Here is a 27,632-nt window from a genome sequence, read left to right as displayed (position 1 = left end):
TTTTACCTCTCCTCTATATCAAGAAAAGTACAAAACTCCCCAGCACTCAAACTGTTGACCACCCTTTGGACCAGGAGAAGGAACCTTAGTTCTTGGTCTTTCTTGATGTGCCCATGGCCAAAGAACATTCCCACTCAGGTTGTACCAACACATAAATTTTAGACACCATTGTGAAAGGAACACAGAACTAAAACACAGGTTTGAGAGACTCTACGGGGGAGGCAGGTTGATAGAGTGGCTGAGATGGAAGGTGCTGGCATTAGACGATTACCTGCTTGACTGCTGATCCTACCATTTTTTAGCTATTTGATCTTGGACTAGTTTAACCATTCTGTGTCTGATCCATGACGTGGAAATAATAGTAGGACCTGCCTCATTCTATAAGATAATTCTGTCTAATAAATAGACCAGAGTCTGGCCCAAAGTGGGTACTCAGTGAAGGTGAATGTGTTACTATTTGAGCTACTGCTTTATCTGAGGATTGACTGTGTATACAGCCTCCAGTTTCCCCTGCATCGCTCCAGTGAGCTTGTCCTGTGTGGCTAGTAAAGGTGGTCCTTGAGTCAGACAAATGACCCTTTTCCTCCTAATAGAGGAAACTTCAGAACCCAGAGCACAGAAGCAGCATACCGCAACCCCATTTGGGGAAATCGTGATGGTGCCCCTGAGTGTTATGGATGGGCCTGGAAGAGAGCCAAAAGCTCACTTAGGCCGGGCGTGGTGGCTCATGCCTGTAATCCCAGCACTTTGGGAGGCCGAGGTGGGAGGATTGCTTGAGGCCAGGAGTTCAAGACCAGTCTGAGTAACATAGCAAGACCACGTCTCTACAAAAAACAGGAAAATTAGCCGGGTGCAGTGACGCATGCCTATAGTACCAGGTACTCAGGAGGCTCTGATGCAGGAGGATAGCTTGAGCCCAGGAGTTTGAGATTACAGTGAGCTATGATGATGCCACTGCACTCTAGCACTGACGACAAAGTGAGACACTGTCTCAAAAAAAAAAAAAAAAACCACCCTCACTTAATTAATGAGCTCATTTTACAGAAGAGAAAACTGAGGCCCAAAGAGGAAATGAGGGGAAGAGAGTGACCAGGCTAGCTTGCTACCTTTCCAGCATTTTGAACTCCTTCCTTCTCCGTGACGGCATTCCCAGACTTACCTGACAAGCCTGCCCACATCCCTTCCTGGAAGCCTTTTCTCATTGCTCATTGTTTCCTGACCCTGCATCTCCTCGTGGTCTCCTTTCGGTTCCCTGGAACAGCGTTCTGCTTTCTGAACACTTCCTGGCCTTTCCTGCCTCCCTGCCCCAGCCCGTAGAATACTCTTCCCACCATCCTTATTTGACAAAATTCTCCCCATCTTTGAAAATAAATGGTCAAAACTGATCACTCATGATCCAGATGTGGCCCATAGATATGTGTTGTTGAATTTAGGCAGGTGTTTTTCCCTTTAATTGAGGTATCATTTTAAAAATAAGATGTCATAGAAAAATTCAGGTATTTTTACTTTTTTTGATACGTTGAAAGATCTGGCCACGTAGAATCTGCAGTTTTCTCTGGTGGAAATCAGCAGCAGCTAAGGAGCATTTCCCTGTGTGGCCAGAATCAGTCCTTGATTGATAGATAACTGCTTTGCCCCACCAGCAGTTGGGTTCGTGACCCCTGCTTTAAGATGTAGTTTCAATGCTGTCACTCTGGGAAGCCTCCTGTCCCTTTGTCTTGCTTTTCCAATGCATCATCCCCTCCTTGTTTATGCCTCTAACACTCTGCTTATAGCTTTTCTATAGCAGGGATGGAATCCTGTGCTGCTCATTGTTGGTGGTTGGTTTTAGTGAATAATACTTATTATTTGTCAAGTGCCTACTAAAAGCAAGGCACAGAGCTGAGTGTTTCATGGACATTCTAATCTCTAGGCCTCACTGTGACCCTGAGTGAAGTGTATTATTATCTCCAATCCACACACGCAGAAGCCCAGAGAGTGTAAGTGGCTTGCTCAAGGTCACACAGCTGGTAAGTGGCAGAGAAGGGATTTGAGCCTTTATCAAGCCAACCTCACCACCTGTGTTTCCTCATGTTTTATGCCGATGGATCTCTCCCATCACACTGAAAGCTATGTGACGGGCAGGAATGTAATTCTCGTTCCTGCATTAAATTACATTACACTGAATGCTTACATTCTTTAAATGCTTACAGAATACATATGATTAATACAGCAGAGGCATAGGCCTTTGATCCATTTTCTCCAGTCAAACAATTAAGCAATAATGCTAATATGGGTTATTAAAATGTTTTGAGCACTATGTGCCTGATGCTCTTCTAGACACTTCAGCCTACAATCTTATGTAATCCCCACAAGAGCCCTGTGCAGCAGGACCTGCTATCTCCGTTTACAGCTAAGGAATCAGAGGCTCGGTGAGGCCAGGTACCTTGGCCAAAGCCACACAGAGGCAATTAGCCAGGATTTGAACTGGGATCTTTCTTAACTCTGAGTCCTGCACTTTTTCTCTCCCTACCACCAGCTCTCTCATGTTTTGAACCCCTTTTCTCATATCAAAGCTATCAGCCCACCAGTGAATTCAGTAAGCAGAGCTCCACTGTGTGTCTTTCTCCAGCCATACAGGTGCCATGACAGCTACTTCAGCCATTGGTTCTTTCACAGATACTTTCTGAGTCATCACTCTGTGCTAGGTATTGGGTCAAGGCCAGGTACAAAGATGACAAGTTAATGTCCATCCTCAAGGAACTTTACCATCAGTGAGGGCTGGGAGCAAGAGTCCCTATCATCTGGACCATTGCCACGGATAGGGCAGGATGCCCATGCCAGTGATTTCTCTGCAGCATCCCCACTCTTGGCCTGATGGCCCGCCTGCTCAAACAGAAACAAGCCAGGAGTCCTTCAAATAAATTGGTTTCCTTTCCCAGAGCTTCCCCCAAACACATGAGTACTTGCAAATACGGGGTCTTTTCTGAGCTGACTGTTCATAATCCCTTTGCTTATAAAGATAAGTCCCCTGCAAGAACATGCTCACTGCCAATTACAGGCAGGTCTGTGGCATCCGGGTTTGAATGTCCTTTGGAAAGTGGGCAATATTATGCGAACCAGTAGTTCTCTAACTTGAACGTGCGTCAGAATCAGAATCAATCTGGAGGGTTGTTAAACCACAAATCGTTGGAGTTTCTGATTCAATAGGTAGAAATTTTGAGGGGAGGGATGCTGAGAGTGTGCATTCTAACCAATTCTCAGGTGGCGTTGCTACTGCTGCTGGTTGGGGAATGCCCCCACCACACACACTTTGAGAACCACTGGTATAATCTTCAGGTGTTGTTGTTTTTTGCTAATTCTAGTTATGAGTTAGCTGTATATTTATTAAGTGTCAGCCATGTGCCAGGCCTCATGGGTGAGGCATTATAAATGCCTCATGGGCATTATGAATACCGGGTGAGTAAGTTAGATATGGAGCAAAGAGCCTAGTGAGGGAAATGGGAAAATACGTATAAAGAAATTCTTAAGTAGTTTAAAATTGTGACACATGCCATGTAGAAAATAAACTTGGAGCTGAGCTAAAGTATACCAGGGACAGATGGGAGATGGGCTGCTACTTTATCTAAGAGGACTCAGAGGGCCCTTTGGAGGTGGTGACATTTACACCAGGACCTGACAGTTGAGAAGACGCCTGCTACTTGAAGAGTTTGGGAGGAGGGGTTTAGAAAGAAGGCATGGTAAGAAAGAGCAGGTTTGTGGGGTGTGGTTGAGTAGGCAAGCAGGGGCTCGACAATACAGGGCCCTTGTCGCCACTGGAAGGAGTCGATGCTTTATTTGCAAGGCGATAGAAACCATACTGCCTCTTTACAAATTATATTTTGATTTTGGATGTCACTGCTTATGGGTGTGGAGATTCCTTAGTCTGTTCAATTGTGGGGTTTTGTCTCCTTCCACGTATAGTATAACAAATGGAAATGGTGACTTACCAGGAGTTACCGCTAAAGGCAAGAGCATGTGCCAGGGCACGCGGTGGAGTGGAGGAAGGACGCTGTACGCACGCACACACACCCCACCGCCACCACCCCTCCAAGCCGTGAGCTCCACAAAAGAGCAAAAAGTAGAATGTGCAACACATGAAAACATAGACAACAAGCTTGGGGACTTGTCTCTCTCTTTTTTCTTTTTTAATTGTCATATTTGGAAACTAGAGCTGCTTTCGTTAGAATAGAATGGCTGTGTCTGGGTAGAACATGCTCTTTCCACGCTCACCTTTGCCTTTTAAAAGGTCAGCTCTGTTGCCAAACATTGTAAGTTAAATCTTAGCAGGAATGACTGTAAACACAGGCTGAGTCACAAATTGCAATGGGAATGTGGATTCTTAGCTGTCATGCTTTTCTTTCTCTCTAAATGGAAGCAGAAGATGCCACCAGACCAGCTGGCTCTGCCCACACCTCGGTGGTCGGGCGGGGTGGCGGAGTTCATGTGGCCATCCTGTTCAGAGGTGTGTCCGCCCAGACATCCTCTTTCTTCACTCTAGAGTGGAGTGAGTTATACTTTATTAGAATCATCCAGATGAGAACATGCTCATGATGATTTCTACAGCATTGGGAATTCCTGCTTTTTTTGGTTGGGTCTGTGAGAGCTATAAAAGGAAGCTTTCTGGACAATAAGTTTATAGCAAAAAGGGGTAGAATGAGGTTGGCAAGGGAAGAAACAATTTTGATGTAATAAAAATAGGATTGTTCAGAGCTGAGATGAGAGCTTTCTTACTATTTGGTATTCAGATGAAATTTAGTTTGGAAGTCACATCAGCGAATATTATATTTCTTCAGAACCTCAGCTGTGTTTTCGATCAGAGGGCATCTTGATTTCGCTTAACTTGTGCAGCAATAAGAAAAACCATAGATGGCTTCAACTTGTGTGTGTGTGTTTATTTTATTTCATTTTATTTATTTTAATTTTTTTACCTACAGGTACTCCAGCCATGAAAATATGTTTTTAATATCCATTTCAGAACCTTCAAAGGAATGATTTTGGATAAGGACAAAAATCGTGTGCCACCTACTGCACACAGTTCCTTTCTTTGCAGTGCTTACTTGCACTGGCACTTAATTTGTTACTGTACATTAGAACATTTCCCCGTCGCCTCTGAAACTGTCTCATAGGCAAGGCTTTTAGAACCTGAATTTTTAAACACAAAACAGGATTATGGATTAATCTCAAGCAGGGAAGTCCCTGAGGGCTATGTAACCTAACAAGTAAGCCTCTGCTCTTGGCAGGTCCCTTCCCGGGCTGCCCTCTGTTCCTGCCGTTGACCTAGTGGACGAAAGAGTGGATGTGTGTGTGAGTCTAGGCATGACTTCTCTAAAGATCAACATTTGTACACACTGGAGTCACCTTTTATACATAGTGCTACTGACATTAACCAGAGAAGTGGGCCTGACAGCCCGGGCCTCAACGCCAGCGAGAGACTGGCCCGGCTGTGCGCACACCGTTTATCTGAAGGGATTCAGCACAAAATTACACAGCCTAATTGTTTTTAGTCCAAAAGGAACTATTTCCCAGATAGAGGCACCTTTAAGGTTACTGAGTGTGACCCATCAAAATGGGGTATTCATTTCCGTATATGTTTAGTTGTTACTTACGTTAAGGATCGAGGCTGCTTCTCCTCTTGAACTCTGGCTGTCATGATTTTGTTATAGCTATTTAATAGTTATATCAGTATACATTCTTGAAGAAAGCAGAGGAAAAATAATAAATATTTTTAAACAAAGAAATTTAAATATTTGAGAAGCCATAAAAGAGAGAAAAAGTCCCAGCTGAGGCTATCAGATCCTTGAGTGAATATTTGGCATTGAAGCAAGAAATCCCACGTTTTCACTTGCATTTGTCTTGAGACTGTTTGATACCAGGGTTCATTTGATGTAGGATTATGCTTAATCATTTTATAGGGGACTAGACTATAATCTCATATTAGTAATAAAAATAGTGAATTTTTTAAATATGAAAAGAGCTACTAGGAAAAAAATCACTTATTTTGAAGATATAGTTCAAAAGCATAAAATTGTAGGAAATGTCCTTTAGGGAAAACATAGATGTCTCCTTCTAAAACATGATACAAGTATTTGGTGGAGCCTGGAGTTTAATATGTGAATATAGATCATACAATCTGACAGAAAACTTTTTATCACAGTTGCAAATTTTTGAAGAACCGAATGTCAGGTGTTAAGATTTGATTGTTTTTTATTTCTGCCCAGATGAACAGTGAGTGTTCCCAAGCATCAGGGTAATCAGGAAAAACAAAAGTTGCTGCTTTTAAGCATGAAAATTACGGGCAGCAGGATGTGTACTTTCGTTGTTTTTATAGGAGTGGCTGAATTTGACCCTTGCCATCCACCCTCTCTCTGCCAGGCTCTCCTGGGACCAATACACAGCCTTTCGCAGGGGCTGGGGGGCTATCTCTGGTGGGGAGCCGGGTGAGAAGCAGAGGAACTGGTCCAGGGAGCCAGTGTCAAAACCCCGCTCTCAGTAGTGCAGCTGGACGGCCAGAAAGCAAAGTCTCCCTCCCTGGAGTAAGAGGACGATGCTGGGCAGCTCACTGATGGCTGCTAAGATGCAAGGGAGAGGCAGGGTTTAGCGCATCTGCTGTTGTGATCGCCTGGATACTTACTCCGCTTGGAGATGGAAGGAAAGCGGAGAACCCCCAATACAGCTTTAAAATGAAGCGAGGTTGCATCTGTCAGCCTTGCTTACGTGGTGTCTCTCACACTCTTCACCCGTCGCTCTGTACGTGGGGAGAACTGACTGTTTGGGTGGGCGCCTTTGTTCCGAGTCTTTTCGGTATGAAGTGATTTTCCCAAAGTTAGTCAATTAAGAACAGTTTTTTCCATATAGCAGTCATCGCTCCAAGAGGAGGGAGCCAAGTCACTGTGGGGGATGCTTTACTCCAGGGACTCATTTGGGCGGATTTCCTTCTCCTGAAGCAACAGGGTCAACGTAAAGCCCCTATAAAATGGTTTAAATAAAGGAGAAATTGAAGCGGAAGATTTCATTCTGGCACTTCATGTCTGGTTTTTGCTTTCCTCCGACTGAGAAGCTAAGCAAGCCAGCAGTCTGGAGGATGTATTTAGCTTGAGGATAATGAAGCTTTACTATGATTTTTTACTTACCTGGATTATAATTATAAGGAAACCAGTGCCTGCTGGTGGTATTTATGGGTTTGCGTATGATGCACTGATAGCTGTTGTTGAACGTTACGCTTAAAAATATGTGTGTCCGTGTGTGATAGTTTGTTTTATGAAAAGGGGACACAATTATGACATTTTTGTCATATGATATTTAAGGTCGGTTTCATATCCTGATTCAGTAGGTGTCAAGCCAGTGATTTCCACGCTGTTTTACCTGGCAACATAGTTGCCCTCAGGAATGGAAGGCATTTACAGTATGAAAATTCTCTGCTGAAATCCTCACAGCTATGCTATTTTGGGGAGGGATCCTTCCTTAAGTGTATGGGAATGGCCTCACTGACCTTGTGGATATTGACTGTGGATGTGATGAGATATCACTCACCCGGTTAGGTTATGTTACGTGCCACAGTTGACTGTAAGAAATGGACATTATCCTTGGTGGGCCTGGCCTAATCAGGTGAGCCCCTAAAAGGGTTTGGGCTCTTCCTGAAGAAGGTGAATCTCAAAGCATGAGATGAATTGGATGCAAGGGAGATTCTCCACGGCTGGCTTAAAAAAGTTCAGGGGGCCACATGGCAAGGAATGCAGGTGGCCTCGACGAGTGGCAAGGAAATGGCGACCGCAGACATACATCTGCAAGGAGTCGAATTCTGCGTCAACTGCATGAGCTTGGGAAAGGCCCCTGGGCTCCAGGTGAGAATGCAGCCTGCCAATATCTTGATATGGGATCCTTAGGAGACCCTGAATGCAGAACCCAGTCATGCCATGCCTAGACTTCTGATCAGAACTGTGAGCAGCCACGCTTGAGGTAACTTATTGAGCAGTAATAGAAAACTAGAAGGGAATATAAAAGCCAATAAGGCATTTTGGAACAGTGCTGAGATCAAAGTACATAGTGAATACTCAGCTCCAGTGAAGCAAAAGGGACCCAAGATTCATTCACTAGTTTATATTCATGCGTGCATCTGTGGGTGCTGTGTGCTGCACATCCTGTTCAAGCCTAGGAACACGGAGGAAAATGAGCCAAAGATTGTCTTGCTCTTGAGGGGCTCATGGCCCAGGATTTCCTTCCAGACCTTCTCAGCATAGTCTCCTCTAACGATTCTGCCGTTATATTTGTACTCAACAATCAGACTCACATCCTGGTGAAGAGTAAACCACCTGCAATTCTTGGGTAAATCCCTTTCCCTTTCTGAGCTCGAGTTACCCAACAGTTAAACGGCCAGCTTCTTTGATATATGAGTATCAAATGGGGTGTGGGAAACTATATCATTTCAATCAGAGGTAATGATTACCTTTCTACCATGTAGGCCCTTCTTTTCTTTTCTCCCTTCCAGCATCCCTCCCACAATTATCTATTGACCATCTACTGTGCGTTTGAGGAGATGCTGTTCTCAGTGGGAGGATGCCAGGATGCACTAGACTGTGTATGCTCACAGAGCAAGGTGACGTACAGGGAGACCACTGCCTATTGCTCAAAGTAGCTGGAACTGTGATGCGAGGATCCTGTAGGATCTGGCCAGGAGTCAGCTTGAAATTTGTCACCATCAACAGGTGTCTCCTCCAGAGCCAAGCCAACAGGAGAATTCAGAGTAAAGGAGACCCATTTCCTTCTTCCTCATTGGAATTGCCTCCGCACTGATCCTTGTATCACAAGAAAGTGCGTATGTTTAAGAAAAACACCCTGATTTGTTGAATAGGAAAGCACAGACCCTGCTATTAATAATAGAGGTGGCCAAGTGGCATGGACCAATGGTTCTGATTTCCTAGGCCCTGACCACTTTTTTTGAGTGGTCAAACACAACAAATTCAGACAATGCTAAACAGTCACAAAAGAAGCAAACAACCATATTGGATTTCTAAAACCCATAGGAACTTTATTAGGGAACAAGGTGAAATGAGCAAAGTGCATTGTGGGGCAGGGTAGAAGTGGCAGGCCACTGTCAGGGCCAAAAGCACTCACACCTAGAAGTGTAGCCCATCTTAAGGTCATTTTGGCTAAGGGTAGCTGCCACTGTGACTGCCGCTAGAGGGCCCTGTCCTTTCTGGAGGCCTGCTTCACTCCTGTCCTTTAGAGGCTACGGTCTACTAGCACCTCATTTTTCCATGGGAGTAGAAATTCTTTCTATGCAGACCTTTTTCTTGGTTGAAATTTTAAAAATTATTCATTTTCCTGTTAATAATGCATGTTTACAGCAATAAGTAAAAAAATAATGTAGTAGGTTATATGAAATCCCTAGACCTAGAAACAAACCCATAATGAATATTTTGATGCATTTCCTTCTAGTCTTTTTTTCTCATGAATATACGTTAAAAACCCCACACACAGTTAGGGTTGTATTTCACTTCTTATGTACTTACCTACTTTTATCACTTAAGATTTCATGAGCATCTTTCCTTTACATTAAATATTTCTATTTAGTGTTTAATGTCTGACCAACATCTCAACAAGTGGATGCTCATAATTTGTTTTCCAGTTTCTTTGTAACACTTTTATACACACACACATACACAAACACACACACACACACACACACCCCATAGTTTATTTAACTCATTTTTTTGGAAGGTGTATACATATATGTATGTTTGTATATGTATGTGTAGTATGTGTATATATAAGTATATATACACATACATACACAATTTTATTCTGATTTTTATAAACAACATTGTGATGAATATGTTTATATCCTTAGAATAAATTCCTCTGGGAACATCCTTTATTATATCCTTAGAATAAATCCTGAAAGTGGAATCGCTGGCTTAAATGGTAATTCATGAGTTATACTGAATTTAAAGGAATTGAAAAGTTTTTCTCCTATGATCAGAAAAAGGTAAACTTTCTACAGAGATTGAAATAATTTCTGAACAACACCACTGGACAACAAAATTGTGAAAATTGAATGTTCTGATACTGCTCTTTCTAATAGAGTAGCCACTAGACGTGGCTATTTACACTTAAATTTTAATTAATGAAGATTAAATGAAAAACTCAGTTCCTAGGTTGCGCCAGGTACATTGGAAGGGCTGTATAACCACACATAGTAGTGGATGTGTGCGAGGCAGTACAGATTAGATCACTGTCCCTGTTGTACAAGTTCTACCGGACAGCGTTGCTGTATTGTCTTCCCCAGTGCCTTCATCTTTATGTTTGGAACTTAGCCTAAGTCAGATAAAACCATGAACAATGCATAGTTTTTGTATAATTAATTTAGTTTGTTATAAAGTAGGTTTCATGGTAAAAAAAATTCACCATTTCATTAAAGATGAAAAATATGAAATGGCTTTCTGAAAATATAAGAAAATGGGAATCCAACCCTTTATCTTGCTTATTCATTCTTTTATAGGCTGAAAACTAAGCACCAGTATTTCAACTAATACCACAGTTGATGACAATCTGAGTTACGCATGCTTACTACGTGCCATGCAGGTGGCTATTGTAGCTCAGGTATTCCTCACAAGGACCCTGGGAGGTGCAATTATTATCCACATTTCACAGAGGAGAAAACTGACATGCACAGAAGTACCTTTCTCAAAATCACAGAGCCAGCACGTAGCCAGAGCCTGATGAGGACCCAAGCTGTCTGGGTCCTAATGGGAGTCCATGTCCTTCCCCAGCCCTATACTGCTTCTCAGGAATATCCCAGACAGTTAGGGAAAGGCCAGTGCTTTGCCATGCTGCACAACTGTGACGCACATAAAATAAAGATAGCCTCCCAGCCGCTCAAGACGTACCTATACCAAACATACCCAGAAACACAGCCACACAGACCTTTTCTCGTGGAAGGTTCCACTGAGCCCAATTCCACCTGGAATGAAGAGTGCTTAAGGACATTTTTGAGCAACTGTCATTTGTTTATACTCTGTAACAGACTCTGTTAGATGTACGTATTTTTGCATATTTCTTCTCCATCCATCTTTTATTATGCCATGGAGTTTTGTTGATAAGCCTGGGAAAAGAAAGGGAAAAGGGAGAACTGAAAGTGTGGTCAAAATGAAAAAGCTTGAGCCTAAACAAATTTGCTTGATGTGTGGGTGTTTGTTTGCAGTAGGAGGATCACAGGTAACACATTTAAGCAAAGCTCCTAGATGCTTACACTTCAGTGAGAAGAAAACAAATCGCAAACGTAAGCTTGAGGAGGGTCTTGTCCAGGCAGAAAGCAGTCTGGGGATTTTCATTTTCAACCTTTTCCAAAAGGTGTCACTCTAAGGCAGCAGTGGGGAGGTGGGAGGGAGGAGGAGATAGAAATGTCAGATAAGAGTAATTGGAAAAATAAGATTAGTAGTCCTCGTTTTAACAGATCCTTCAGCCCACAGCACCACTGTCTGAGAAGTTGCCGCTGCTGAGGAGGGGGGTTGACGCATTTATCTTCACCTCCTGATCTCAGGGTGACCTTCTGTGCCCAGAGTGGAGCTGGGCCAAGTCCAGCTATTCCCACAGGACCAATTCACATTCCGGATTTGCTGTAACCAGGGACGTGGAGATTTCATTGGCTCTGGTGCAAACTGAAAACTACCATCCTCTTGCACTCAGGGTGGAATGAAGACAGGAAGCCGGGATGGCTGGTGGAGGCTGACGCAGAAGAGGCCAGTCTGTTTTTAAAATATGGGTTTAAAAATTTCCAGTCGTTAGCACAGAATACACACCGACTCAATATCGACATACAATTTAAGGGGAAAAATTGTCTTATCAAAATATTTGAACATCAGCTCTCGCCAAGCAAGCCTCTTGAAGAGCACGGGGAGTCACCGTGTGTCGGGAAGAGACACGTGGAACCCGAGCGGGGTCCTGGCAGATAACCGAGAGAGAGGCCGGTTTTCAAATATTTAGTTAACACAAATGTATGTGTAAGTTTAAGTCGACACATGTTAATGATTTAAGGTCTTAAACAGGTTTTTTATTTTATTGTTTTAAGGCTCCGCCGTTCACTTTAAAGGATCCGACAGTTTCTCCGGAGCCACGCGTGAACACTAGACTCTGTAGAAACCCATTGGATGGCTTCGTTATTCTTAAAGTGCACAGTTATGAGTTATTCAAATACGGCTGAATATTTCCTGGGAACTGAACTATTTTAGAAGAGGATTTTTATGATCTACAGGATAGAATGACTAATAAAATCAGAAATGGCACATGATTAGTCAGTGTCGTTTTTGTGTTTTTTTTTTTGATTGGTGTGGCCACATTGACATCTAGCTTAAAGAAACCTTTAATAATTATATTCTAGATATGTTACACCAAAGCAATATATTTTTAAATGAAATACTGGCTTTCTAGATATAGGATTGTAATTCCAATCTTGCCATATTTGGGGACCTTTTAGGAAATTATTTTAAATAGAACATCTTGAGCATTCTAGAAGACTTTTGAGGTTGTTGTGAATCCTGTTTTCACTAAGAATGACATTTTAGGAATTAAACACCTTTCTAAGACTTTTTTTTCTAGGAATTATTGTCTGGTGAATTGCTAATAGGTGTATTTCTAAAAGAAGCACATAGAGACAAATGGGTTGCTTTCCTGCTGGACTTCTTAAAAGCTTTTATTGGCTCCTAATCACTGTGATTCTCCAAGCAGCACTTCCCTAAAGAACGGGACCACACGGCCTCCTCTGGCCTAGGCCACCACCTCCTCTGCACCGGCCACAGTGTCTAGGGCAGGATCAGCTGCTGTTTTACTCTCTTGCATTACTCAATACTTTTATTTAATGTTTTCTTTTTAAAATCACAATTGTGATTAAATAATTGTTTGATTCTGAGCTTCCCTGCCAAACCAGACCGCTTCTGCAGACAAGCCTGTGGCTAGTGTCCAGCAAAGTGCCTGGCAGCCGGGAGACACCCAGCTAGGCTGTAGAATGAAGGAAGTAAGGAGCGCATGTCTCCCAGGCCCCAGGACAGAGCTTGTGGAACGCAGACCAGGACTAAAAGCTTCTTGCTTCTACCCCAGTGCAGAACCTGGGAAATTTTTATTGTGCCTCCATGAAAGTCATGGATTCCTGGGTGCTCCTGGCTGCTTCTGGGGTGAGCAATGAACACAGGGCCTCCATCCTTTTAGGGGCTGAGTAACTGAGCCCCCCTCATCTCTCTAGCAAAGAGAAGGTGCTCGAGGCAAACAACAAGAACTTGAAGGGTATTTTGTGAGGATGGCAAGGGGACCACTGATTTATGGGGTAGGAAAGTATCAAGTTTGGACTTACACTTCATCCATCATTGCACTAAGTGGGTCAAAGGAAGGTGTTTCAGAATCCTGTCTTTGTGTTCCCTTTTTTCCCATTGTGCAGGTATTTATTGAGTGTGGACATTGGGATTGTGTCAGGTGTTGAAGGGGCTTCCAAAGAAGATGGAGACATGGTCTCTGCCCTCTAGGGATTACAGTCCAGTTAGTTGTAGCAACTGAGAATGCACATTGTGCAGAACGGGTGCAGCGGTGAAGACTGAAGGCACTTGGGTTGGGCAGAGGTGATGTGGCTAGGAATTGGCATGTGCTGGCCGCTTCCAGGGTGCTGGGCAGAGAGGGCTGGTGTGGTATAGGCATTATGTCACTTTGTGCTCATGTCAATCCTCTGTGGAAGCTTCTGTCTCCTGTCCGCTTTATAGAGGAGGATCTGCAGGCTTAGAGAGGTCGGTGATGTCTGGGGTTCCCAGATGTGGCTGCACTTTGGAGTCACCTGGATCTTTAATAAAAGACAGACGCCTGGCTCCCACCCTCAAATGTTTGATTTAATTGGGAGGGGTGCGACCATAGTGTCAAGATTTTTAAAAGCTTCCTGAGGGATTCTAATGTTTAGCAAAGTTTAGGAAGCATTGGGTTAAGATCGGCCTGAGGTCAGAGATCCTATAGGTGGAACCCAAACTTGACCCAGGTCTGATTGCTTCCGGAGCTCCAGCTTTTGTTCCCTGCATGCCGTGAAGGAGGCTGGGTGGAAACAGGGCCTTGAACGATGGATGGGCAGTTTTGGTAAGAGAGGAGTGAGCGTGGGGCAGTCCAGTGGGGGTGTGTGTGTGTGTGTGACTAGGAATTGGTGAATGCAGTAATAAGCAAACATATAAACTGGGCTGAACACCTACTAGGCACTGGATTATTAAGAGCTGCCACTTCTGTGGCACTGAGTACTTGGCATTGCTCTCAGAGCATTGCACATGTTAACCCATTTGATCCTTACAAAAACTCCTAGAGCTGAGTTCAGGCATGAGCCCCACATCACAAGTGAGAAACTTGAAGCTCCAATTTTGTATAACTCACTTAGAGGTGCACAGCTCGTAAGTGGCAGGCTAGCTCCTGAATTATGTTCCTGACCACTATACTGTGTTACCTCTTGTGTTAAGAAAGTACTAAGTGTTTTCCTGTTTGCCAGGCCCTGCACTGAGAGCTTTACTTCCATTGCTTCACATAATGACTTGCAATAACTCTTACGAGAGGTACTATTGTTTTAGATGAGGAAGCTCAGACACTTTTCCGAGGTTCCCTAACTAGTAAGTGGTGAAGCAGGTATTATTAGTACCGTCTGGCTTCATAATCCATGCTTTTAACCATTCTCATGTTCTAAAATATTAAAGTTTTTAAAAATTTCAAATTAAATCCCAAGAAGAATGCCATATATAAAGCAGATAAAAGCAGAATAACTCCCTTTGAGTGTGGGATGGTGGACTCAGACCTCTGCTGATTCACACTCCTTCTCCCACTCCACTAACCTGTTTATCAGCCCCAGACACCTTTGTGGAAATCTTGGTGATCTAGGGACACAATTTGAAAATCACTGCTGTGGATAATAGGAATCCTAGAGATGTTGGAGCCAGGGCAGTTATCACTTTTGAGGAATATTGATGGTTTAGGCATATTTTCCTGGCAATGGGGAGATAAGTTGTGACCATAATTCCTGTGGAACCTCTTGGAATCCCAGACCTGTGGCGCCAAGTTCAAAGACACATTCAAAGACACACAGTGAAAACAGCTGAAAAAAATCAAAAGGGAAGTCCAACTTGCAAACTGTGTCTTTAGAAAACATTGAAGGAGCCCAGGAATAACCCCTACCAACTTTTTTCCTACCCCTTTCTCTCCTTCCCAATTCTCTTATTTTGCCCTTAAAACAAAATAAAATCTTTCTCTGCCCCAATGCTCTCTCTTCTTCCTTCCCTTACTTATTTCTCCTGCTTTCTATTATATAAATCATCATAGACTGTTCTGTAAAGCCTTTCCCTTTGCAGCCAGTTTCATAGCTTCACTTTGCCACCCATTTGCTAATTGCGTTTCATAAAATCCAGAAACAGACCTGCCTGAGAAATATGCTCTGGTGGAGAGAAACTGATCAGACAAAGCCGTGTCGTCACTTGGGTAAGGGTAAAGACAGAGGCTCGGAATACACACATGCCCATATGCACATGCATATGAGCACACATACAGATATATGTATGCATGTATTATATAATTATTTTCAACCCTATCATACATGTGGGAGAGGAAGGGACCTGAGCTTGAGTGTCAAAAGTAATGATAGAAGGGAATGATGGATCCAAGAAGTGTTTCCCAGATAGAGCTATAGGATTTGGTGGTGAATGGAAAATAAAAGAGGAAGAAGAAAGAAAAGACAAATATTTCTGAGGTCTTAAACACGAGTGACTGAGAAAAGGTCAGGGTGTTGGATCCAGCTGGTGGATGTGTTAGTTACTGGGAGGTTGGGAGGTGGAGATGAGTGTAGGGATTTGGTTTAGACAGGTGCATGGATCAACAGTTGGCTTTTGGTCATCCTCAACTTACAGTGATAATAGGACATCCAGATGGAAGTGACCAACAGGTGGTTAGGTACATGTGAAAGAGGTGAAGTAAGCAAAAGGAGATGAAGGTTGAAGAGGTATCTGCATAGAGGTGAGAGCCCTGGAGACATACCTCAGTCCGTCTCCTGAGTATCTACATGGGTGAGGAAAATGTCTCTAGTACAGAGTTACAAGGGGAAGGACCCAGTTATAGACTGCAAGAAGATGAGGAATTTGCAAAAGAAATGGGAAATAGGTTCCTAAATGTCTTAGTCCATTGGGACTGCTATAACAAAATCCCATAGATTAGGTAGCTTTTAAACAACAAAAATTTATTTCTCGCCATTCTGGAGGGTTTTATTTATTTATTTATTTTTGGATTTGACAATTTTATTTTAGGTGGCAAAAACAAGCAAACAACCAACCAATAACAAAAAACTTGAAATAGGCTTGACAAAAGAGTAAATTCATCCTTTCCAGGGAAGCAGAAGACAGACCATCCTGCTTCACTGCTGGTGCACTCTGCTGGGTTTTGATCCTTCTTCGGATCATAGTCTGGATCATTTTCCTCATCTCCTTCTTCTTCCCCTTCTTCATCCGCTTCTTCACCTTCTTCATCATAACCATCGTCAGCATCTTCAATAGCTTCTCCAGTGAAGTATAACACTGATCTTGGGATTATACGTTCACATAAAAAGTGACCACTTTCAAAGTCCGCAGCAAGGATAGCTTCAGCAAATCTAAGATCAGGGTGCCAGCATGGTCACATTCTGGCGAGAGCCCTCTTCTGGGTTGCAAACTGCTGACTTCTTGCTGTGTCCTTGCATGGTGGAAGGGGCAAACAAGCTCCCTTAAGCCTCCTTTCTAAGGGTATTGATACCATTCATAAGGGTTCTGCCCTCATAACCTAATCACAAGGCCGAAGGCCCCACATCCTAATACCGTTGTGTTAGGGTTAGAAATTCAACATGTGAATTTCGGTGCCGGGGGCGGGGGGACCATAAATATTGAGACCATTGCACTAAGGGAAGCATCAGGTGCAGGCGAATGGGAAGTGGATAGAGCACCACTCACTCATTAGAACCATATTTCCAAAAGACTAATTAAAAAGGAAAAGTGCTCATGATACATTAATTGTTTACAAAATCATATATTTATATGTATATATTTATATAGAGCGTCCCAATTATATGTACACATATATAGAGACAGAGATAACAAAATGTGTATAATGTTTATTTCTAGGTGGTGGGATTTGGAGGGGTCTTAACTAAAAATAATATTATTGATGAATAAGATGAAAATTTAAAGATTTTCAGACCTGCATGTTTCAGATTATGTACAATGAATACACTTTATTCTTATTATCAGAAAAGAATATCAGTTAGAACAGGGCTACATCTTCTCACTTAATGTGCCTGCAAACATCTATTAATAATAGGAAAGCAACATGGTCCCTTATTTACAGGTGAAGAAACTAAAGCTGGGAGAGATGAAGGAACTTGCCTCAGTCACACAGTTAGTAAGTGAGGCCATTATTCTAATCTGGTGGTTGTTAAGACACAAACTACATTTATAGAGTCAATTAAAATGTTACTTCAAAGAAGAGGCAGATAGCTTTGGGGGAGTGTTTAGCTGTGCAAGCTACACATTTAGAAAAGATATTTGGCATGAAGGAAGGTGCCAGTGGCCTGCAGGAGTAGAAATTCCATGGGATAGCAAGAATAACAAGCTGTTTCTTCTTGATGAGAGGTGACTGGTGGTGGGGAGATGGAGGCAGGTGTGGAGCACTTGATAAGAAATTGGATGGTTCACCAGTCAGGATGGGCCAGGTTATGCTGGGAGTAACAGCCCCCAAGCTCAGTAGTATAGCACAATAAAAGGTTATATCTTGCTTACGTGTTGTGGTTGGCCTTGGGCGTCATTGTGGTCACTCAGGGACTCGGGCTGAAAGAGGTGTCGTCTAAAACTTGGTTCTTCCATCACCATGGCAGGGAAAGGGGAAGGTTGGAGTTGCATGCTACCACTTAAATGGTTCTGCCTGGAAAGGACAGTGGTTTGATCAGCAAAGCCATGCCCAATTTAGAGAGGGGAAGTGTGGTCCTAGCATGTCCCCATCAGGAGGAGAGCTGGAATATTGTGAAACACCCTAATGACCACAGCAGGGAAAACAGTTCTTGCTTTTTAAGGTTCCTGTTTTGGCAGCAAAGGAAACAACTTGCAAAATTACTGAACATTAAATCAGGAAGGACCGGAGGCATTCTCAAGGAAACTGAGACTCCAAGAGCACAGTGTTTGCAAAAGTCAGAGAGAAACACTGTTGTACTAAGACTAGAAGTGTGTGTCTAAGGCCAGTGCCCCCGGTCCTCTGAGTGTAACACTCACTGCCCAGGGGCACATGAATTAGGATGAGGGGGAAGCTTTGGCCTGGGAAGCTATTTCAAGTATTGAGAATAGTGGTCTCATCTCATACTTGGAGTTATTGATGGAAGCCAACGGCATTCTCCATCAGTTAAATCTCTGGTGACATCTCCTAGGTGCCCAAATTTCTCCACGTGATTATTGCTGGAATGACTGGAGCAGCCTGCAAATCATTGCTCTAAGTGTAATGTTGGATTAATGTAAAACTAGCTGGTGCCTGCCCCAAGCAGTCTGGTGGCAGGTTAACTAAGGCCTTGGAAGCCCAGTTGAGTAGCTCTATGTCTACAGATTGCAGATAGATCAGCTTCAGTAGATGGGATTCCTGGAGACCTCCTCTCCCCTGGGATCAATAGTATGTTTGAAATAAAGGCCATGGGGTCCTGAGGACATACGACACCTCATATGGAGGCTCAGGCAGACTATCTGAATTGGCATTTTGAATGACCATAATTCTGATATTTTTGGACACTGTTATTGAGTATATCAAAGATAGGAAAAAAGGAGGAAAAGTAAAAATTCTGCATTAGCTTTATCATGTATTGCTTTGTAGGAGAGCTTCTAATATTTTTGATATTCTATAAACTTGTATGACAAACTAAAAAGCTTATTACTTTTTAAATTTTATATATTTGTAAAATTAGAGAATAATGCTATCTATTCTACAGTTAAATAGGTGTGGCTCTGTGACTTCCATAAGTTATCCTTTATATTCTTGCTTTCTAAACTGTTTTTGGTTCGGGCTTTGATTTAAATTACATGGTCATTAAGTTTCCTCTTTTTATCAGGGAAAAATGGAGGGTTTTTGAATCTTAAAAGCATGTAATTTACCTTGGATGTGAACTATAATGCTTATTCTGAATAAATTCCATGTAAAACTGAAGAAATTGTGTAGAAAGTCTTTATGAATTGGAACTTAACATGTCATTGACACATTTTGAAGGGCGTTCTGTTGACTTTAGTGATGGATGAGCCTACTCTGCCAAATTCAGCTGGAAGGGGTGGTTTAAAAAGCCAAACATCAGCTCTGGAATCTAGAAACTTCCTGGAACCATGATTTTGGATCAGCAGGGTAGACATGCAGCCTGCGTCTGCGCAAGGGATGGAGTTTTACCAGCTTGCTCCACGGAAGTCTCTGGAACGTAACCATAAACACCAGCCCTCTTTGTTGTGTGTTGGCTTTTAAAAGTCCCCAGTGGTTTGGGCAGGGTAAGGCCTTGCCTCAGGGCTCCGTGGTCCAATATTTTAGGACCTGGCTGAAAATCCTGGATATTTGATAGTCTGGCTTATTTCTATGGTGTATTAGCACCCTATAAAAGTTACATGTCATTTATTTCAAGTTTAGAACCCTCTCAAACTTCAGGGGCAAACCAAACTTGAACCTTTTGTGGCTGGAATTCTGTTTACTCTTGGCCAAACTTTGTTTCCTGAATGTAAGTCAGAGAGGTGAGGCGAGAGGGGCTCCGAGGCCCCTTGGACATAGAATAGCTTTTACCAAACAAGGCTTCAATAGGTTAAAACATGAATGAATCTGAAACACACAGATTAACTTTCTGTCAAAGTACTCAGGGGCCTACGCACAAAAGTATGCACATCGTGCTGAGCAAAGTGCATTTTGAGAGATGCCTTCCTTCAACTGTGAGGAGGTATCTGAGATTTTTGCCAAACGGGTTGAAATTGGGTCAAGCCACTCACACACACCCCCACTTCTAATAAATACATTAAATAGTTTCTATAAAGGTTATTAGGCAATCCAACTGAACACGGACCTTGGAGAAATTTGGACATTTCTTGTGTTTGAAACATTTATTTTTAACCAGTGACAAAGAAAGAAAGGGGTCCAAGACACAGTGCCTGGTTCAGGAACACTTAGATTTCCTCACGTGTTTATTGTCAGAAAACAGCCTAGCAAGGAATGCCTTGTGCTTGAATGAAGGGGGAATGACACCCCAAACTCCATGTGCCTTTCAGATAGAAGAACTGATGAACGCATTGGAGAAGACCAGGCAGGAGCTGGATGCCACTAAGGCGCGCCTCACCTCCACACAGCAGTCCCTGGCTGAAAAGGAAGCGCACCTGGCCAACCTCCGGATGGAGAGGAGGAAACAGCTGGAGGAGATCCTGGAGATGAAGTGAGTACCCAGTCTTGCTTTTGTAATCTCTCTCTTCAAACCTCGCTTTAGAGTGGGAAAGGGGAAAGCTTAGAAAAGATAAGAAAGAGTTCAGAGAAAGCATAATTTAATGAACATTTGACTGGTCATTTATGAGACTGCATTTCTTATTTTTTAAGTTGTAACTTTGATGTCTCGATTTGTTTTTCACATCTGTGATTTAAAAAAAAAATATATATCCAGCATTAGGTTTTGTGCATCTGTGTTTTGTGGATGGCGCTGGTATTCATAGATCTGTCACAAAGGTCTGAGACAGCCAAGAGACAGAGGCCTCCTTAAGCACCATGGTAATTTGAGCACTGCTCAGAGTTAAGTGGAAACTTTTCTGAGGAGGTATTTCCTAATTGTGACTATAACTTTGCTAATTATATTCTTTTCACTTGGGTACAATGTCTGGCTTGTGTTGGCTTTCATAGCATCTCAAGGTTGGCATCTCTTTGTTTAGAAAGCAGAACTCTGATTTGCTGGGCTGATAAAAATAGGTTGGAAATCTCACGCTCCCCAGCACATCCTGGTTGGGAGAGGTTGTGTCGGTAAACGGGGCAGATTAGATTGGAACCAATTGCTTTCTTTGATTTAATCGATAAAGCAACTGAGTGCTGGGAAATGGTCATTCCCGTGGTCCTACGACCCACCCCCTTATACCTACCTCCTATTTAGTTCTCACAGTGAAATATCATCATGGAAGAACAGAGGAAAAACAGTTACTGAAAGATTTCCATAATAATCAATTGTAATGGGTCTGTTTCTAAATAACTAGTCAAGTATTAGCATCTCTCTATGTAAGTTTTAAAACGAAATAATCACTAAGATATACTTTAAATCTGACTTCCTTTCACAATAAGGGGAAACATGCATAATTATGGTATCTTAAGCCTGTAACACCAACTTTGAAATTGGTGGCTAGGTCTAGAAGTGACCTTATTGTGACCCAGCAAGTCTTACACATGGTTAGCATTAAATCCAGAAAGGTTAGATCATGGAAAATATAGAATGAAGGATTTTGAAGGATTTAATAATGAGGGCAAAATTTTTATTCCTACCTCAGTTTCTCCAAGACCAAAGAATAAGTAGGTTTTTTTTTTCACATATAAACTAGCATTTTTCCTAATAAAGAATGATATAATAAAAACAGATATTATACTCAGTTTAGAGGTGAGGGAACTGAGACTCAAAGACATTCAAATACTATGCTTAAGGCCATCTGGCCAGGATTAAAAACAAACTCTTCCACCTCAAGCTCACTTTCTGCTACCTCATTTTCTCAAGGAGCTTACGCGAACTTCGTCAAATCTGGAATTTTTTTTTTTTTTAGACAGAGTCTGGCTCTGTTGCCCTGGCTAGAGTGCCGTGGCATCAGCCTAGCTCACAGCAACCTCAAACTCCTGGGCTCGAGTGATCCTCCTGCCTCAGCCTCCCGAGTAGCTGGGACTACAGGCATGCGCCACCATGCCTGGCTAATTTTCTCTCTATATATATACTATTAGTTGTCCAGATAATTTCTTTCTATTTTAGTAGAGACGGGGTCTCACTCTTGCTCAGGCTGGTCTTGAACTCCTGACCTTGAGCTATCCACCCATCTCGGCCTCCCAGAGTGCTAGGATTACAGGCGTGAGCCACCGCGCCCAGCCAAAATCTAGAATTTTTGTTTGTTTGAGTCACTGCAATAATCGTGCTGCCTTGAGCAGTGCCAGGCCCATGCTAGGTACTCAATAATTGTCTGTTGCCCAGAGCAGTGTCTGGCATATGGTAGGTGCTTGATAACGGTTTTTTGAATGAGTGAATATATTGAATGCTGGAGATCGAATTTTATGTAGCCGAGAAGAAAAGTATTTCAAGTGTCTGTGACATTATCACCTTGATCAATAATTTATTAACAATAACCAATATCCGTATTAAGATATTAACAATGTAGGTAGAGTCCATCAGCCTTTATTCTTTTCCACTTATCTATCCCATTTCTGCCTCCTTGTGTGTTATGTGTCAAGTCCAGCCTAGTTTTTCTCCTTGTTTTCCAGCTGATCCCAAGTTAACACTGCACCTCCTGTAGTGATTTATTAATATTATGCCATTATAAGGAAACTTTCATTACTTCCTGTTTATGAAAAGAGGATATGTTAATACTTTCAGCATTTCGAGAGAACAAGTAATGGTGAAGTATGCTGGCTTGGGAGTCATCACACCTGGGTTGAAATCCTGTTTCTTCCACTTGGTGGCTGTGTGACGTGGGAGAAATGCCCCTAACCTCGCTGACCCCCCAGTTTCCTCCCGTAATGACTTGCATGGGGGTGGATGTGAGGAGAGGTGCTCAGCAGAGGGCTTGGCACACAGAAAATGATATATGTGTGTAAATGGCACTATCAGCCAATGAAAATATGTCATTTGTTTAATACACTTTGTGAAGAGTATCATTTATCTAAAATTTGGATTTATTTTTTTAAAACATATAAACCTTTTCCATGTGTATGTTTTCCCACTTAACTTCATGATTTCAGATAGCACCTAACTAAGACCTCTTTTGGTGAATTGCCACATTATTGCTGAAGTGCTTAATCTGCTGCCACTGCAAAATAAATACAAAATTTCTCTGTTAATTCCTTTGGTCAAAGTAACAAAGCCCTGCTTCATTAAGCTCTATTCACTATTTACTGTCCCAGAAGCCCAACTTACAGGCTCCTTCCCTGGGACTAGGGAAGGACACAGGTACAGGGCAGGTATATTAGCTGAGGTGCCCAACTAGACTCACCAGCCTCTTGGGCTGTTCAAGTCAACCAACTGGTTTGATCGATCATGATTTTTATGCTGAATCGACACATTGGTTATTTTACATTGACTGGGTCAATGTAAGTTAGTGGGAACACTCAGATGGGTATTATCATTGTTGGTACTACTTACCACTGCGCCAAGTATTGTTGGCTTTTCGTTCGAGTGGCACCCGGTCATGCAAGCATCTTTAGAGCAGGTCCACCCAGTCTCCAAACCCTGGTGAGAAGGGAGAGGCTGTGTGCTGCTAGAGGAACGAGGCATGGGGAGGTGAGTCAAGAGAGAGGAGATGTGAGCTCACAACTCACTCTTGTCTCACCCCATGACATCAAAGATCACCCTCTGCTTGCTTCAGTTTTCTCTTCAGTAAAATGGAGGTGATAATACCCACCCTGCTTACTCTACAGAACTGCGGTAGGGACAGGATTGTTTAAAAAAGTACTGGACTAAAATTAATATAAACCAGCATATGTGAAAGTGCTTTGAAACATAAAAGAAGCTTTTAAAATGAGAGGTGGCACCTGTTAACTTCATTGCAAAATCAAATGGCACGGAGTTGGGTCCACTCACTCTGCCAGGCTGCATGAGCCAGACTCCCGTTCACATCATTACTAATGAGGAATTCACCAGGTGCTGGTGAACACTGCTTGCATTGGAGGCCACAGGCTCATAAGGAGGTGCTTCATGTTCCACGGCTCTTACAGGTAGCTCATTCGTCCTTATATTGCAATGAAATGTCTTTCCATAGGACCTTCCCACTTGTCTTGCTTTTTGTTCCAGAGCTTTACAGAATTCAGCTGAGCACTATTAATAGCACAGATGGCCTTTTAGATATTTGTTAGGTATTATTGCTCATTTTAGAAACAAAAAAAGAGGAAATATGGAGAAGCAATATGAAAAAATAAAATCACCCATGATTCTATCGTACAGAGATAAACACTGATGGCATATTGGTGTATACCTTTACAAATGCTCCTTATTTTAAAAAGAAAATTAGATTGTATTTGAATATTCTGTAAGTCCTTCTTTTGCTTACAGAATGTGATCAACTTTCCATGTCACAGACATAGAGTTGTATTTTTTAAATTACTGAATATACTGCCATATAGGTTTATCTCATTATTGGGCATCTATCTTGGTTCCAATGTTGTGCTAATATGAAGTATGTTTTAAGAATCCTCTTATTTAATTTTATTTTATTCACTTAATTTTTCATAGTTGTAGATTGACATATAGTTGCAAGAAATAGTACAAAGAAATCTCCTGTGTCCTTCATCCATTTCCTTCAATTATAACATCTTGAACAATTACAGTACACATGAGATGATTGATGTTGTACATTCAGATTTTTCCAGTTTTACATGCACTCATTTGTGTATATATGTTTGTGTTGAGTTATATGCAGATTTATCACATGTATAGTTTGTGTAATCACCACCACAGTCAAGATACAGAACTGTCCCATCATCACAATAATCCCTGGTACTACCTTTTGGTAGCTACATCTACTCCCCAGTTGTTTCATTTTTAACCTAAGTTTTGTTTTGTGTTAGATCATTTGGGACATGTGCCATAATGACCTACATTTTTCCTTGCCATTCTTCTTGGGTTGTCCTCATATTTTAAAAATAAGTATATACACACGTGTACACACACATATTTAATAGAGACAGGGGTCTCACTATGTCCCTTAGGGTGGTCTCGAGCTCTTGGTCTCAAGCAATCCTCCTGCTTCAGCCTCCCAGAGTGCTAGGATTATAGGTGTGAGCCACTCACTGCACTCAGCCCACATTTTAAATTTAGACTGAATTTAGAGTGAGAAAATATTGCCTGATTCTTCTAACTTAAATATTTCTTATCATGTGATTTTATTTTATTTACAGTGGAATTTTTGTTAATGTTGAGTATTGAGAATCTGTCACATGGTAGGCATTCAATAAGCATTTGAGGAATGAAAGGATAAATTAGTTCAAAAATTCATGGACATCCATTGAGCATCTACTATGTGCCAGGCATTGTTTTAGGTGAACAAACAGAAAAAACTGTTGACCTTGTCAAGCTTACATTTTAGTAAAATGAGTGAAGGAAATGAATGAACAAATAAATGAGAAAATAAAAATAGTTTCTTATGTAACCAAAGAGGTTTGGAATCCCACTTACAAAGTCATTTCCAAAGGTGAGGACCCTCTTGGTTATTTGAGGTAAGGAGGGACATGGAAAGTGTGATGTACCTTCTCATAGTCTGTGAACCCATTCAGGAACTGAGGCCAAGTTCTTTCAAAAGGAGAGTGTTGGATGTACAGGCATGCCTTAGCATCCATGGAGGATTGGTTTCAGACCTCCCTTGGATACCAAAATTCATGGATGCTCAAGTCCCTGATATAAATTGGGGTAGTAATGTAGTATTTGCATATACTCTGTGGGCATCTGCCCTTGTATTTTTTTTTTTTTTTAAGAGACAAGGTCTCTTTCTGTTGCCTGGGCTAGAGTGCAGTGGCACAATCATAGCTCACTGCAACCTCAAACTCCCTGAGCTCAAGCCATCCTCCTGCCTCAGCCTCCCAAGTAGCTGGGACTATAGACATGTACCACCATGCCTGGCTAATTATTTAAAAATCTGTTTTATAGACATGCAGTCTCAATATGTTGCCCAGGCCAGCCTTGAACTCCTGGCCTCAAGCAATCCTCCCACCTCAGCCTCCCGAAATGCCAGGATTACAAGCATAAGCCACTATGGCCAGTTTCCCTTGTACTTTAAATCATCTCTAGACTACTTATAATACCTAATACAATATAAATGCTATGTAAATAGTTGTTATATTATATTTTTAAGGAATAATGTTGAGAAAAAAGTATATGCATGTTCAGTATAAATGCAGAGGTTTTTTTTTTTTTTTAATATTTTTGATTTGAGATTGGTTGAATCCGTGGATGTGGAACCCTTGGATGTGGAGGGCCAATTATATTTCCTATAGGATTCTTCCCTCCAACACTCCTGTCTTAGTCTGCTTAGTGTTGCTGGGAAGGAATGCCGGAGGCTGGGTTATTTATAAAGAATAAAAGTTTACTTGGCTCACAGTTCTGCAGGCTGTACAAGAAGCATGTTGCCAGCATCTTCCACCATTCATGGTGGAAGACAAAGGGGAGCTGGTGTACGCAGATACCACCTGGCGAGGGAGGAGGCTTGCAGGGAGGTGTGTCAGGCTCACCCCTGAGGGAGGACATTAATCTATTCGTGAGTGAACCCCGCCCCCTCCATGATCCAAACACCTCCCATGAGGCTCCACCTCCAACATTGGGGGTCAGATTTCAAGGTGAGATTTGGAGGGGACAAATATCCACACCGTAGTAACTCTGTTTTGTAGTTTGGTCTTCGTGGGTTGGTATTCTAACTGCCAGTCATTATTCTCACTCTGGAAGAAACTAACAGCTTCCATCCATATATTTTCATAGAAGAATGTGATAGGCATCTTTCCTTGTGCATAAGATTATTCTTCTACTTAAAAAATATCTAAAACCTCTTGCTAAAACACTTCATAATTATTCAACTTTGTTACATTTCCTCTTATTTAAAAGGGGTTTTATTAAAAGAATATTAAGAACATCATTCTATGTTTGATTTTACTAATGCCAGTTAATAAGTTTATAATCCAATAACCAAAGCTCAGTTATTTAATTTGTGGCAGGTGAATTTGATATCTGTGGCTAAAAGGACTTGAGTGCCATGAGATACAGTGCTTAAAATCTACCTGTGTGCATTTGCTTGGATGATTTAAACTACCAAAGTAATTTCACAGGCAGACACACAGCCTAACTGACTTTTTCCATTTAGTATAATATGCTGAGTTGAGTAAGGATTTTGCTAGCTGGTTAATAGTCACATATTTTGAAATGTGTATTTTAGACTTTTTGTGGTGATTTCCTCTGCTTATGTTATATAAAAATTTTCCACAGATGCCTATGTTTTTTTAACTCATCTGATGGTGTAGTGCAATCCATCTTAATTTACTGAGTACTGTTAGATTTTAGACATCTTCTCCAGATAGTCTCGTAAGGCTTTGTATACACTGGGTTCTTTTAGGACGTTTACAGTGAGGTAAGGCAGCAGCTTATTCTAGGGCATTATCCTGTTGGCCTCTTTGATCTGGGATCCTTTCTGAGAGAGCCACTCATTAGGTAAGTACCCTTCAAAGGAGAGGCAGGGTGCAGAAAATGATAAAATCGATTTATTCTTTACTTCATGCCAACATGAGAAAAGACAAATCACATTTCTTTAAGGAGGAATCCTAAGTGCCTAGCAATTTGGACAGGATAAATGGAGCCTGGGAGAGGAATTTGGAAGGCAACTGTTACTTAAAATTGA

At 41.9% G+C, this 27,632-nt stretch overlaps 1 protein-coding gene across 2 annotated transcripts in view; it reads left to right on the top strand.

Annotated features, from left to right (window-relative positions):
* ERC2 (ELKS/RAB6-interacting/CAST family member 2) overlaps positions 1–27,632 on the top strand; it is an 894,383-nt gene that overhangs the window by 527,274 nt on the left and 339,477 nt on the right. For both annotated transcript variants that reach the window (XM_012646861.1, XM_012646788.1), the window contains one exon: positions 20,307–20,467. In XM_012646861.1, coding sequence (XP_012502315.1) covers positions 20,307–20,467 — 161 coding nt within the window. The remainder of the gene's footprint in view (positions 1–20,306; positions 20,468–27,632) is intronic.

This window comes from Propithecus coquereli, unplaced genomic scaffold (assembly GCF_000956105.1).
Source record: "Propithecus coquereli isolate 6110/MARCELLA unplaced genomic scaffold, Pcoq_1.0 Scaffold1, whole genome shotgun sequence".
Classification (NCBI taxonomy): Eukaryota; Metazoa; Chordata; class Mammalia; order Primates; family Indriidae; genus Propithecus; species Propithecus coquereli.
Note: the sequence above shows the minus strand (reverse complement) of the source record. Positions and strands in the feature narration are given on the sequence as shown.